The sequence below is a fragment of the Ovis aries genome, chromosome 18, assembly GCF_016772045.2.
Source record: "Ovis aries strain OAR_USU_Benz2616 breed Rambouillet chromosome 18, ARS-UI_Ramb_v3.0, whole genome shotgun sequence".
NCBI lineage: Eukaryota > Metazoa > Chordata > Mammalia > Artiodactyla > Bovidae > Ovis > Ovis aries.
In genome coordinates this window covers 20,263,427-20,277,687 of record NC_056071.1, presented here as the reverse complement: position 1 = coordinate 20,277,687, position 14,261 = coordinate 20,263,427, and the positions used below count along the sequence as shown (strand labels likewise).

At 50.6% G+C, this 14,261-nt stretch overlaps 1 protein-coding gene across 3 annotated transcripts in view; it reads left to right on the top strand.

The window, feature by feature from the left end:
- The window catches only part of RHCG (Rh family C glycoprotein), a 33,690-nt gene that overhangs the window by 6,859 nt on the left and 12,570 nt on the right, over positions 1-14,261 (top strand). For all 3 annotated transcript variants that reach the window (XM_027956973.3, XM_027956974.2, NM_001199791.1), the window contains 8 exon segments: positions 1,781-1,967; positions 5,390-5,540; positions 8,924-9,071; positions 9,849-10,015; positions 11,549-11,686; positions 11,858-11,994; positions 12,322-12,446; positions 12,652-12,725. In XM_027956973.3, the coding sequence (XP_027812774.2) occupies positions 1,781-1,967; positions 5,390-5,540; positions 8,924-9,071; positions 9,849-10,015; positions 11,549-11,686; positions 11,858-11,994; positions 12,322-12,446; positions 12,652-12,725 (1,127 nt within the window).

Sequence of the window (14,261 nt, the reverse complement as noted above, 5' to 3'; positions counted from 1 at the left end):
GAAGGGAGGACCAAGGAAAGGAAGAAGGAGGAGACTGGCGGGTGGGCCAGGCCAGGCTTGGTGAGCCCTGCAGTTCTCTTTTATTCAAAATTTTTTAATTGGGAAAATCATTTCAAATTTACAAAGAGTTGCTAAAACAAAAATAGTACAAAGAACACTATATACTCTTTTTAACTCCCATTAAGCATCTCTCTCTTTTCCCACATAAAAGCAAATACGTACATACAGTTCCTTTTCCTCTGAACTGAGAGTCCGTTATACATATTGTGGTCTGGCCGCCTTAATTACTCCACTGTTTCCTAAGAATAGAGGCATTCTCTTCCATCACCACAGTAATCAACTTCATGAATTTACACTGTACGCTACTTTAATATACTGTCCCTATACAATTTTGTCAGTATACAAACCTTTGCGGCATTCCCCTGCACCCACGCCCACTCCCTACCCCAGCCAAATCCAGAATCCAGTCTAGGGTCAAGTATTGGATTTATTTGACCTGTCTCTTTAGCCTCTTTAACCTAGAACATTCCTGAGTAGGTACAGCACCTAGCACGTGTCTGTCCTATAACAGACGTTCACAAGGGCAGGCTTTCTTTATCTTTTAAGACACTGATATTTTTCAAGAGTCCAGCTTCAACCCCTTTCTAATAGCATGTTCCTTTGTTTGGTGTTTCCTCGTGATTAGATTGGGACTGTGCCTTCTCAGCCAGAGCACTACATAGGTGATGTGTCCTTTTCAGAATATCTTCCTGAAGGTGTACAAGGTCCGTGTGTCCCACACAGGTGGTGTTAATTGTGATCACACCATCAAGATGTTGCCCAATTTCTCCACTGTATGGTTACCGGATGTTTTTTCACTCTCCTTTACAACTCATAAGCAATCTATGGGGAGACTCCTTTAAGACAATGCAAATACCTCGATCTTCCTCAAAGTTTGTCCCTGGATTTTAACATCCAGTGATGAAATCTTCATTGTGAAAATTATGATTTTCCAACTTCAGTGCTCATTCCACATTAACTGTTGGGCTGTCAGCATCCTGTTGTAAGCAAGAACCCTCTCTGGTCTCTCTCTCTCTCTCTCTCTTTTTTTTTTAAAGTTCCTGCTTTTTATGATTTTCATTTGTTATGGTACCTAATTATTTTGGCCAGTTAAGGGACTCCTAGGCCAAATGAGACTAGCTTCTCCACGGCAGAAGAATGGGATTGCGCAGGTAAGGCCCTTGGTGAGGGCAGTGAAAGGGGGCTGTCATCTCCCAACAGGGCATTCCTTGGCCTTAAAACCCAGTGGTCTAAGTGATCTAAAGTGGGGGTCTCACCTCCATCCCCCCAGCCCAGTCCACCCCAGAGGCTTTTTTTCTTCTACTTGAAGTACAGTTGATACACAGTGTTGTTAGTTGGTGGTGTATAGCCGTGATTCAGTTATACATATATATAAATACATTTTTTTCATATTCTTTTCCACGAGGGTTCATTGTAGGATATTGACTACAGTTCCTTTTGCTATACAGTAGGACCTCGTTGTTTATCTGTTGTATACATGGCAGTTTGTATCTTATGATGTGATGGGGTAGTAGTGGCTCTTCTACCCACAGCAGAGTCATAATTACTGCAGGAGCCTCAGGATCCAGATGTAGGGGTGGCGGGATGGAGGTTGGAGGGTGGCCCAGGCCCGGCCAGTGGCGGACACAGGCTCAGCCGCGGACCGCGCTGGCCCAGACGCAGGGCTGCAGCGGGGAGCTTCGCTAGGCCACCGGGACTCTGGGCTGTGTTCTCCCCACAGGCTTCCAGGACGTGCACGTGATGATCTTCGTGGGCTTCGGGTTCCTCATGACCTTCCTGCAGCGCTACGGCTACAGCTCCGTGGGCTTCAACTTTCTGCTGGCGGCCTTCGGCATCCAGTGGGCGCTGCTCATGCAGGGCTGGCTTCAATCCTTTGACGGACGCTACATTCTGGTGAACCTAGAGAAGTGAGCGCGGCTCGGGCCGGGGGCGGGGAGCAGTGGGCGGGGCCCGTGCGGGAGGCGGGGCCCGTGCGGGAGGCGGGGTCCGGGGGCGTGGCCCAGAGTCTTTGGACTGTGAGCTGGGACTTCGTCATCCAGCCAGGGTACCCAGGGGCCCTGCAACATACACCCCGTCACCCCCAACACACACACACACTCACTCATTCACTCACTCACTCACTTCCTGATCAGTGAGTCTCCAGGGTGGGAGTTCTCATGGTAACCAAGTGCTATTGGAGGGTTTCCTTCCTCCTAAGACACAGGCTGCAGGGATGCAAGGCCTTTCCCCAGGGTCCAAGTCCGGACTCTGCTCTGACACCTCAGGGCAAACATCACAATTTGCCCTGGGAGACCTCAGGCCTTAGGACCCATGGAGGGGAGGGAGCGGGTGGCAGGTGAGGGGAAGGAGTGTGGGACTGCCTGAAGCAGCCTCCTTAGATTCACTGTAGAGGGAATATTGAATGGGGAATCCAGTTGCCTGTGTCCTCACCCACGGAACAGAGCAAAGAACTGTGAGGCCTGTGCGGAGTCCTAGGGCCGAAGTCCCTCCTGCCTCAGCCTCCGAGGGGGCCCCTGATCCCTATCTCTTCTCACCTCCATCCTCATCACTTGTCTGTGACAATCTTTTGGTCTGACAAGTACTACATTCCCTTCTATCAGGGAGCTCAGCCCCTCCCTCTGTCTGAAGAGGCCTCCTAGGAGCCTTAGCATGCTTCTTCCCTCAACACCTCCACCAGGTTATACAGTAAATTTGCCAACTTGCCAAAAACCAGCTTGCCAAGCAGTCATCTCACTGAATGACTCATTTATCAAACTCTCCAGCCAGGGAAACTTAAGAAACTGACCACAGTTTCCGTTGCATGGTACAAAATCAACAGCCTTTGGGAGATTTTCCCCCTCCCTTCCCTTTTTAGTCAAGGTTCGGTTTATTGAAGGCTCTTCTTTAAGTCCAGTTAGATTGTCTTCAATTTCTGTAGACATATGACATTTGGCTAAAGAAAAGTACATTTCATAACTTGAGAAAGTTGCCGTTGGTGTATATAAACAAACATTCATTAACATGCTTGGAAAACCAAATCCACAGAAAGGGTTTAGAGGCAAATTGGTACAAAACCACGTGCTTTTAAACATCTATTTTTAATTGGAGAATAATTTCTTTACAATATTGTGTTGGTGTCTACTGCACATCACATAAATCAGCCATAGGTATACTTATGCCCCTTCCCTCTTGAACCTCCCTCCCCAAAACTACATTTGAAGTACAAATCCCTGTTGTCACATACAAGACACCAATCAGATATCACAGGCCAGGGGCCTGAAATTTAAACATGTGCCAAATATTTGCAAAATATTAATTCATTCGAGCTAATTAATGAATCCATGAATTAAGAGAAACAGGAAAAATAGTCGACTAGGTAGAAAATGTTTTGGAACCAAGAAATTGGTCTTTTTGTATATAAATCTATGACATACATGCATATCACTCTACTGTATAAGATACACAAGAAATTCTCATTCCCAAAGCCACAGACCCAAAGTATAAAAGTGCCTGTGATATATTTAATTGGCCACCACAGCAAAATAGCTATGGCTAAATGCAAAACAGAAGTATGGAGCTTTTTTAAATGTTCAAAGGAAATTATTGTAAACTTTTGTGGGTTAAATTTTTTGAACCAGTTATTTAACAAGTTAGTCACTTGACAACTTGAGTTTTGGCAACTTGGTTTTGGGGGAAATGATTTTCGGCAACTTAGCTGGAGTGGATTTCTGGTGCCCAGGGCTGAGATGAACGTGTGGCCCCCTAGACCTCACCTGAGGATCCTTCTCCTAGCTTCTGTCCTGCCCCTGCTGAAGAGTCCCAGATCCCACCTGTCCCTCCAGGGTTGTTCCCCAGACTCGAGGAGGACCTGTGTGCTCCTCGGCCTCCATTCTCGGGCCTTGCCTGAGATGTGACATCCGGATATCCATTTCCCAGGGGCCGAGGGCCCAGGCGTGGGCTTCTGTGCGCTTCCTCTCACTCCTTCCTAGGGGGTGATCGCTGCCAGGTGGTCTTCCGGCTGAGTTATGGTAATTTGGGCAAATAACTCTGCCTCTCTAAGTCTCCATTTCCCATCTTTATGATGTGGCTAATAACGGTACCTGTTCCATGGGTCCAGGTGTGATACAGGAGGGCCTGTGCTGCACTGAACAAGCATTGAAGTGCCTGGCACTTAGCACCTGTCATCATGTATTCGGCCAGGCCTAGGGGATGAGGCAATGAACAAGGCTTATAGTGAAGAGACATTCCAGTGGACATCCTTTGTCTGGGGAGGGACCCTGCGGAGACAGTGCCCTGCCCCCACTCCACACACTGTCCCTACCATCGGCTGGCTTCTTACTTCTCACTTCCTGATTCACACACACACACACTCACACACACACACACACACACACACACACACACGAGTATGGGGGAGGGGGCTCCTGTGGCTGTGACTGCCTTAAGGAAGCAGTAGCTGCTGCTGTCTTTATGAGGACCCTGGTTGACAACGCTCATGACTTGGAGGCCACACTGAGAGTCTGCCTTGGACTCCAGGATACCTTTGCTGCTGGCAGGGCCCAAGGAAACCTGGGTTAGGCACAGCGGGCACATGGATGGAATCTAGATCCCCTCTCACCACATGGTATGCCTCTGCTATCTGGCTGGGTTTTCAGGGTCCAGACTTTAGGAGGGCCTGCAAGCTCCTTGGCCTGCATTCTCTGTTGGCCTTCCTGTCCCCTCTCTCCACCCAGCCCCCAGCTCCCTACTGCCTGCAGGAAGGTCCTTCCTTCTTCCCTGGACATAGATCCTCTCTCCCAGGTAAGGTGAAGAGGAGGTCATGATGACTCAAACCCAAGCAAGGCCCTGGTAGCCAGCAGGAGAAGTGTGTGTAGAGATAAGGATTTGGAGGCAGAGACCACATCTGGTTAGAGGTATTGGGGAAGGCTTCCTGAAGAGGTGGTGGGTGAGAAGAGGTTTTGGAAGGGCAGGGAGAAAATGAAGGGTAGGACAAGGTCCCAAATGCGGACCAGATGGTATTCAACAACAGCAGCCAGATCACTTGGGTGCCTTGAGTACAAGATGCCTGCAAGGAAGAGGGTGGGGCCTGAGATAGGCCCTCAAAGGAAGGGTGTGGTGGCATCTAGTATGTGCCACTGCTGTGCTGGATACTTCGCAGGCTATTTCTTTGCATTCTTAGAGTAGCTCTAAGATGCTATGTGCCCATTACCACAGATGGTGAAACTGAGGCTCAGCAAAGTTAGACCACAAGCCCAAACCCACAGGTGACCAAAGTTCAGATTCAACCCCAGAGCTTGAGTGCCACTTCTTGCTGTGGTCTCAGCCCCTCCCCTGTCCTGTCTCCCCACAGCCTCATCAATGCGGACTTCTGCGTGGGCTCTGTCTGTGTGGCCTTTGGGGCAGTTCTGGGCAAAGTCAGCCCTGTCCAGCTCCTCATCATGACTCTCTTCCAAGTGACCCTCTTCTCAATAAATGAGTACATTCTCCTCAACCTGTTAGAGGTGAGCAGAGCTCAGAACAGGGATGGCGGTGGAAGGGACACTTGGGGGGACAGGAAGGTGACAGAGAAAGAAAGGACTGGGGAGACAAGCCAGCTGGATTCAATTCAAGTTTGACCAGTCACTTAATCTTCTGAGTCTCAGTTTCCCCAGCTGTAAAGCAGGAGAATGACATATATTGAGCATCCACCTGGTACATCAGTCCAGCAACCAGACAGAGTAGAGGTTCCTCGCATGTTGGTTTTCTTCCTCCTTTCTCCGTCTGGCACATCAGAGGGAACGAATGGGATATTCCTGCACATCATCTTGCACACACACATTCCCAGAATGCTCTGCCAAGAAAATGACCCAGTATACTGAGGGGGCACGTCTGTAAGGAAGGTTCCCAGGGGAGTGGCCAAAGCAGACATGTACAGTTGCACACGTAGCACACTGCAAAACTCTGGGGGTGCCATTCACATGGACCTCTACGGCAGGAATGATGCCCCCTGAGGTTGACTAATTCACTGGCCAAGGTAAAGAGCATCTTAGGCCTCTGACTCTTGTTTAGACACCTCTTTGGCATATTTGCAGGAGTAGGGATTGTTCAGGAACCCCATCCCTTTCTCATTCTCCAACTTCTCTATATTTGGACTCTGCCTAGAAACCCTCACGGGTTGTTGTTTTTTTTAACATAGAATTTCTCAGAAGCAGAGTGATCAGGACTTGCACAGTGGTTCCTCAGTATCATCTGGAATTCAGTCTTTTTTGTTTAACTATTTTGAGCACATGATTTCCATTCTTATTTTTTTCTGTGCTGTGCCAAATGCAGGATCTTAGTTCCCCAACTAGGGATTGAACCCACGCCCTTGCAGTGGAAGCACAGTGTTAATGTGAATCTTGGGACTGTCAGGGAAGTCTCACCCCCAGCGGTTTTGCTTTCAGACCACCCTACATTCGGTCACTCATTTTGTCATTGTTTTCAGATACCGCACTATCATATTCCTTCTTCCTGACTCAGCTCCCTGTCATCATCCTTTTTTTTTTTTTGGCCATTCCAGGTGGCATGTGGGACCTTAGTTCCCTTACCAGGGATTGAACCTGTGCCCCCTGCAGTGGAAGCACAGAGTCTTAACCGCTGGACCAGCAGGGAAGTCCCTCCCTGTCCTCATCCTTGCCCGACCCACCACCTCAAGCTAGCTAATCTCCACCAGCAGCTGTGGGGACCTGTTAATAATGCATATAAGACCATTCCTCTGATTAAAACCCTGTTTGTTTGTTTTTTTTTTTTAATTTCACTTCAAATCAAATCTAAACTTGTTTTAAGGCCCTACATGTTCTGGCCTCAACCTTTTCTCTAAGCTTATCATCTACTCTCTCCCCATCTTTCTGTGATTTGACCGTATCCTGCGGTCTGCTTTTCAAATACCCAAGCTTGGTACCACCTCAGGGCCTTTGCACTTACTGCTCCCTTTGCCTGGAGTGCTCATCTCCCTGCTCCTTTTCATTACTGAGGTCTCAGCTGCAGTCTCACCTCTTCAGAGAGGCCGGCCCAGGTTCTACCAGTGTTGCCCTCTCCCTTACCTCCTCCTAGTCACTACCCTTGACTAATTTTCTTCAGAGCATTTATCCTTAAGGGAAAATAAGGGTGAAACCTTATCTGTTTGGAGACTATCTCTATTCCTGGCACCTGGCCCAATACCTAATAAATTATTGAGAAGTATTTGTCAAGGGAATAAGTTTTGGATTTACATGTCAGGCAGTGCTCCAGGCAGTGGGATACAGGAGTGAGCAGGACTCTTTGTTTCAATCCCAAGGAACTCACAACCTAGTGAGGGGGCCAGGAAGCAAATAGACAGTGACCAGACAGTGAGATAAGGATGGAGTTCCAGGGCTAGGTGCCCTGAGGGAAGGGGAGGAGGACCTGAGCCAGCATATGGCAGGCCAGGGAGGCTTCCTGGAGGAAGAGTTGTTAAAGCCAGAAGTCAAGTAGATAATCAGGCAAAGGAATGAGCAAAGGTATTTGAGGCAGAGGGAATGGGGGTGGGGTGCTAGGGAGGGGAGGAAGGAGCATGGATCATCAAGACTTTCACAGACTGTGTTAAAGAGTCTCAACTTTATCATGAGGGCAATAGGGAGCTATGGAAAGTTCCAGGCAGGAGAGGGGCATGGTCAAATACATGCTATGGAAGTGTCACTTTGGCTGTGGCGAAGAGAACGGTTGGAGGCAGAGAGTCAAGAGGCTGTGTTAGTCACCCTGGTGAGAAGTAATGGGACTGGCTCTGGCCTAGGACAAAGAGAAGAAAGTGGATCATAAGCAATTTATAAAAAAGGTGACTAAACCAGCCTTGGAGACTGGTTGGGGTGGGTAGAGAGAAAGAAGCTAGGCTAGGTGAGGGGGTACACAGGGGAGTCAATAGATGAGATCTGAAATTGGCTGAGAAGTAGTACCTCGGGTGTGAGTTTAGAGGCAGAGAAGGCTTCTTTGACCCTCAAAACCCCTCTCTGATCTGCTGCAGAAATTCCCTCAAATGCATGACAGTGTTTGAGTCTTTCCTGCAGCCAAGTTGAAACACAGTAATCACCGCTGACAATTAAGGAGCACTTGCCCTTGCCTGGGCCCTGCTCTGAATGCTTCACGTGGGTTATCTCATTCAGTCCTTCTTTCTGAGCCAGGCACAGTTATTACTCCCATTACATTACATCACATTACATTGCAGATGAGAAAACTGAGACTCAAAGAGGGTAAGGGGCTCCCCCAAGGTCACACAGCTAGTAGAGGCACCCACCAGGCTGGGAGTCAGGAAAGAGGTATGTCAACAATTCAACAACTAGCCCTGTGACATTGGATGACACGCTTACCTCTCTGGTTGGGTTTCCCATCTAAAGGGAAGAAGCAGGTCTATGATTTCCTTTTTGTTGTTAATTTATTTGGGCTGTACTGGGCCGTCACTGCTGTGCAGGCTTTTCTTTAGTTGCAGAGAGCGGGGGCTACTCTTCGTTGCAATGTATGAGCTTCTCATTGTGGTGGCTTCTCTTGTGCAGCACGGGCCCTAGAGCACAGACTCAATAGCTGTGGTGCATGGGCTTAGTTTCCCCGTGGCATATGGGATCTTCCCGGACCAGGAATTGAACCCATTTCTCCTGTACTGGCAGGCGGATTCTTAACCACCAGGGAAGTTCCCCACTTTAATTTTCACTGAAGTATAGTTGAGGAGGGGATCCCCACTTCCTCCCCTTCCCAGTTGATGGGTCTGCTAGGGCCCTGGGCTTCCTTCTGTAGCCTGTACCTCCTTGGAGACAGCTGCACCTCTGTCTGTGTGTGGGGAGGTGGGGGTGGGAGAGTGTCAGAGGAGGGAGGGAGAGGAGGGTCAGACCCTGACAGTACCCTTGTACCCGTCCACCAGGTGAAGGATTCGGGGGGCTCCATGACCATCCATGCATTTGGAGCCTACTTTGGGCTCACAGTGGCCTGGATTCTCTACCGCCCTAACCTACACCACAGCAAGGAGAGGCAGAGTTCTACGTACTACTCGGACCTCTTTGCTATGATCGGTGAGAGCTTCCATAGTGACTGAGGGGGCCCCCATGATGACCAAGGGCTGCCGTGCTACCGTGGTGGGTGAGGGTCACCATGAGCATTTCAGGCTGCAGTGATCATACCTCATCCCCACATGGTCTGGTGGGTGGCTGCCAGTTCCCTTCGGAGAATGGGCAGGGAGAGGTTGCCTATAGCTATTTCAAGGATCCCAGTTACTTGTCCCTTTTCCCCATGGGGCTGGAAGAAGTCGGTCACTCATCCTGCGTGTTCCCTCGAATGCCCCAGGGCAGACACAGTGATAACCAGGAAATGCGTCCATCCTTGATCTCAGCAAGGTGTATGTGCCTATTTCCTGTGTCCATTCATTCCAGAGAACACATACCAGCTACCTTCTCTGGTCTCTTAAAACCCAGCCCTGCCTTCAAGGAGCTCCTTGCAGGGTGGTAGAACAGATGGCCAAGCAACTTGATTATCTCCCTACAGTGGAGAAAAAGATTCTCCCTCAAGGTGCCTGGGAAGCAGGGTGGGAGGCATTTCACCAAGTTGTGGGGTCAGGGTAGATTTCCTGGGGCGGAGTGGAAGACTAAGACAGCATTAGGCAGTGAGTAACCCAGGGAGGGCCTTCCAAGATGAGCCCCCAGCACAAATAAAATTCCAGGGGAGGGAAATGGCTGGGGTGTGTGAGTCACTTGATATCTCTGGAGCTAAAGGACGGAATGTCTGTCCAAGCTCCGTCAGGCCCATCTAATACCCCTTCTCCCGGTTCCACCGGCCCTGTCCGGAATGGCCAGGCACCCTCTTCCTGTGGATGTACTGGCCCAGCTTCAACTCGGCTATATCCAATCACGGAGATGCTCAGCACCGAGCGGTCATCAACACCTACTGCTCCTTAGCAGCCTGCGTGCTCACCTCAGTGGCGCTGTCCAGCGCCCTGCATAGAAAAGGCAAGCTGGACATGGTGAGTGGGGTGCTGGTGGGGGAACCTTGGGGGAAGCTGTGGCCACAACTGCCTGTGCCCAGTGGGCACTGATCACCACGCCCTGCCAACAACTCAGGAAAGCAGGCAGCATAGGGATTATTGCACCCATCTTGCAGATGAAGAAACTGAGGCCCCGAGAGAAATGATTTGTCCAGATGACACAGCTGGCTTTAGGCAGAGCCCAGAACCAGATTCATGAAGGTTCTATCATGCCGGCTGCCCCTGCTCCTTCTCATCCTCCTCTCCCCACAACCTGGGTGCTGTCATTAGTTCTGGACTGAGCAACCCCCCAAAAAACCAGCTTCTGGCCCCCAGCCTTCCTAGCTTTGCCCCTACCTGCCCCCTCCACATGCTCAAAACAGAACCCCTTCAAAACACTTGGGACGTCTATGGGGCTGCGGTGTTGCCCAGTGCCCTTCATATCACGCCACTGGGACATGTGTTCCTGTCATTCCTGGGGGAGTAATGGGTGTTGGTAGATTTTTCTATAGAAAGAAGACCACCTCTCTCTCTGATATTCTTTTTATTTATTTTTGATTGCACTGGGTCTTCAATGCAGTGCTCAGGCTTAGTTACTCGGAGGCATGTGGGATCTTAGTTCTCCAGCCAGGGATCAAACCTGCGTCCGGGGCATTGGAAGGTGGATTCTTAACCACTGGACCATCCGCGAAGTCCCACCATTTAATACTCTGACACTAGCTTTTAGACCCAGGCACCTATGTGCCAAGATGCTGCCAGGAGTGTGTGTTATTCCGGGACACAGCCTTGAGCCCCAGGATGCACTGGACAGTCACTGTACAGAGAGATGGGGACACAGGCCCCGGGGAGAGAGAATCAGACACACTCATGTGGTCACATGCAGGGAGGGACATGGGAGAGGATGAAGGTCAAGGGCTCTGGCTCCACACGGACCTGGATCAAGACACTTTTCTGCCCTTGGCTGGCCGTGTGGTCTTCGACAAGTCCATGAACCTCCCCCGTGCCTTAATTTCCTCACCTGCAAACATGAAAAGGTAACTGTACTCACCTCCTGGGCTTGTTGTGGAGATGAAACATACTCCTCGCAAGCCAGCACTGCGGTCCATGGCACAGGTAGGTCCTCAGAGAGTCAGCTGGTGCTCCTGTAGGCGCGCAGATTCTGATGCCAGCACACGTGCATACAGAGGGCATCAGACACACGAACCTGGGCATGGCTTCATGTCTAGGCACCCAGCTCCGAAGGGGACGTGCGGGTGGGCTGAAGGAGCCCACGGACACAGGCACATGTGCACGTAGAGGATGCCGCGAGCGCTGGTGAGCGTGGCAGCTGTACAGGCAGCACAGGGGCGGCTGTCCCAAGCCTGGGCTCAGGCTGGAGTCCTCTGCAGTCTCTTGGCTGAGGCACGGGAGCCATCTCTGGCTCCCAGGTGGCCCCCCATGCACAGGAGATCAACTTGGGCCCTAGGTCAGCTCCTCCAGGACGCTACTCTGGGAGAGGACTGAGTTCCCGCCTGCTCTGCCTGCCCTGCCCAGGTGCACATCCAGAACGCGACGCTCGCCGGAGGAGTGGGCCTGGGCACCGTTGCCGAGCTGATGGTCCTGCCTTTCGGCTCCCTCATCATCGGCTTCATCTGCGGCATCGTCTCCACCCTAGGTTTTGTGTACCTGACGGTGAGAGCTCCAGGGCCAGGGACTGGGTTGGGGGGCGGGGGCGGGGAGCGGGCAGTCTCTAGGGAGAGGGTTGGGGCTGGGTCTGTGTGTATTTGGGGCTTCCAGAATCCTGGACTCCCCACAGCCTGCCACAGCCCCCTGCCTGAGCAACACTCATCCCCCTGTTTCCAGCCATTCCTGGAGTCCCGGTTGCGCATCCAGGACACGTGTGGTGTTCACAACCTGCACGGCATTCCTGGCATCATAGGCGGTATTGCAGGCGCAGTGACGGCAAGCATCGCCAACATTGATCTGTATGGGGAGGAAGGGTAAGAATGGAGGCAGTGTAAGGAGGTTGAGCTCCCTCTTTCCTTCTCCATTCCTCCTTCCTACTATTCCTCTAGGGTCCAAGACTATCTCTGTCCCCTTTCTCACCCACTCCGGACCACTATTTCATGGGCCTCTCTCCTCAACCTCTGTCCTTCCATAAGAATCTTAGAGACCATCTGATCTTTTTAGTGCCCCCATTCTGCAGATGGAAAGGCTGAGGCCCAGAGGTTATTGAGCCTTCATGTCCACTCATGCGTGTGGTGTGACAGCGGGTAGTCACTTGACCTCTCCAGGGGATCCTGACCTGCTCCCTGTCTCTACCCCAGGCTTGCTTATACCTTTGGCATTGAAAGATCCAAGTTAAACTGGAGCCCAAACACGCAGGGCAGGTTCCAGGCTGCCGGGCTCTTTGTGTCACTGGCCATGGCCCTGGTAGGCGGCATCATCGTAGGTAAGTAGGGGTAACCATGCCAGAAAAGGTGGGGCCCTGTGGTTGGGGGACCCAAGAGTGTGTGCCAGAGGTCACCTGGAGCCCCCAGGAGCCCTTTGTCTCTGCACTGATGGCTCTGAGACCGGGGGGATTTTTCCAGTTGAGGGGAAGTTCTGGGTAGGCAGAGAAGTCATTCTTGACCTCTGGGACCTCCAACTTCCTTTAGGGGTCATTCTGAGATTACCATTCTGGGGACAAGCGCCTGATGAGAACTGCTTTGAGGATGCAGTCTACTGGGAGGTGAGTTCTGCTGACTTGCCCCACGGCTCCTCTCCCTGGACCCCATCAGCTGGGCTGGGGCCTGGGAAGCCAGAAGCTGAGGGCTGGGGGACAGAGCTTGCGTCCTCTGCTCCTTTATCCGGGAGGCTATCCCCTGAGGGGTTAAAGGCTTCATTCTGAGCATGTGTGCATGCTCAGTCATGTCCAACTCCTTGCCGTGCTATGGGCTATAGCCTGCCAAGCTCCTCTGTCCATGGGATTTCCCAGGCAAGAATACTGGGGTGGGTAGCCATTTCTTTCTCCAGGGAAATCTTCCCAACCCAGGGATCAAACCCACGTCTCCTGCCTCTCCTGCACTGGCAGGTGGGTTCTTTTACCACTGAACCACCTTGGAAGCCCTCATTCTAGAGCAGTACTTCCCAAAGTATAATGCTCCCTAGAACAGCAGCAGCAGCAGCATCTGGGAACTTGTGAGAAATATAAATTCTCAAGTGCCACCCAGACCTCCTGATTTCAAAGCTCAAGGGGCAGGGCCCAGCCCTCTGTCTATAAGCCCTCCACATGATTCTGATGAAAAACTCATCTGTGAACCAACCACCTAAGACCAGTGGTTGGGCCCTCGCATGCACACTGGAATCACCTGGGGGTCTTTAGAAACTTCACAGGCCTCAGCCTCCAGAGACTTGACGTTCACTGGTCTTGTGCGGGGCCTGGATATTAGCACTGTATTTAAAATTTGCCAGGTGAATCTAATATACGGCCTGGGTTAAGAATCACAATGCAGTCTTCAGCTTCTGTAGCCATAAGAAGCACCTGGTGACCTGGTAAAAACTCAGTTTCCCAGGCGTTAGCCCAGCTGGACTCTGCATGGGAACTAGCTCCCAGGTGATCTTGTACTGACACTCCCTTAAGCCTCTAGAGCAGCCTCTAGAACAGCGTTGGTACAAAATCTAACTTGAGAAACATTGTTCTAGAAGCTGAAAGTAGTAGAATGTCACAGAACTCAGCTTCTTTAAAAATGTGCCGGGCTTTCTGTGACTTCAGGGTGGCCTTCCTCCCCATGAATCATCATGACAGGTATTTGCCTGTGTTAGGAGATGGGGAATGAAACACAGGGTCCTTCTTGTCTCCCAGCCTTCCTCCTCATGACAAGGGCAGAGACCTAGCCTGTGTCTGTGGCCCCTGGGACAAGGGTCTGCCCATCTTTTGGCTGTTTGTGTTATGATTAAAGTATGGTTCATTTGCAGTATTAAATTAACTTCAGGTGTACAGCATAGTGATTCAACATTTTAATAGATTACACTCTATTTAAAATTACTATAAAATAACAGCCATATTTCCCTGTGCTGTACAATATATCCTTGTAGCTTGTTGATTTCATACATAGTTGTTTGCTTGTACCTCTTAATCTCTTACCCCACTTTGACCCTCCCTCCTTCCTTCTCCCTACTGGTAACCTCTAGTTTATTCTCCATATCAGTGAGTCTGTCTCTTTTCTGTTATATTCATTCATTCTAAAAAATAAATATTTTTTAGAGTCTACATAGAAGTGATAAC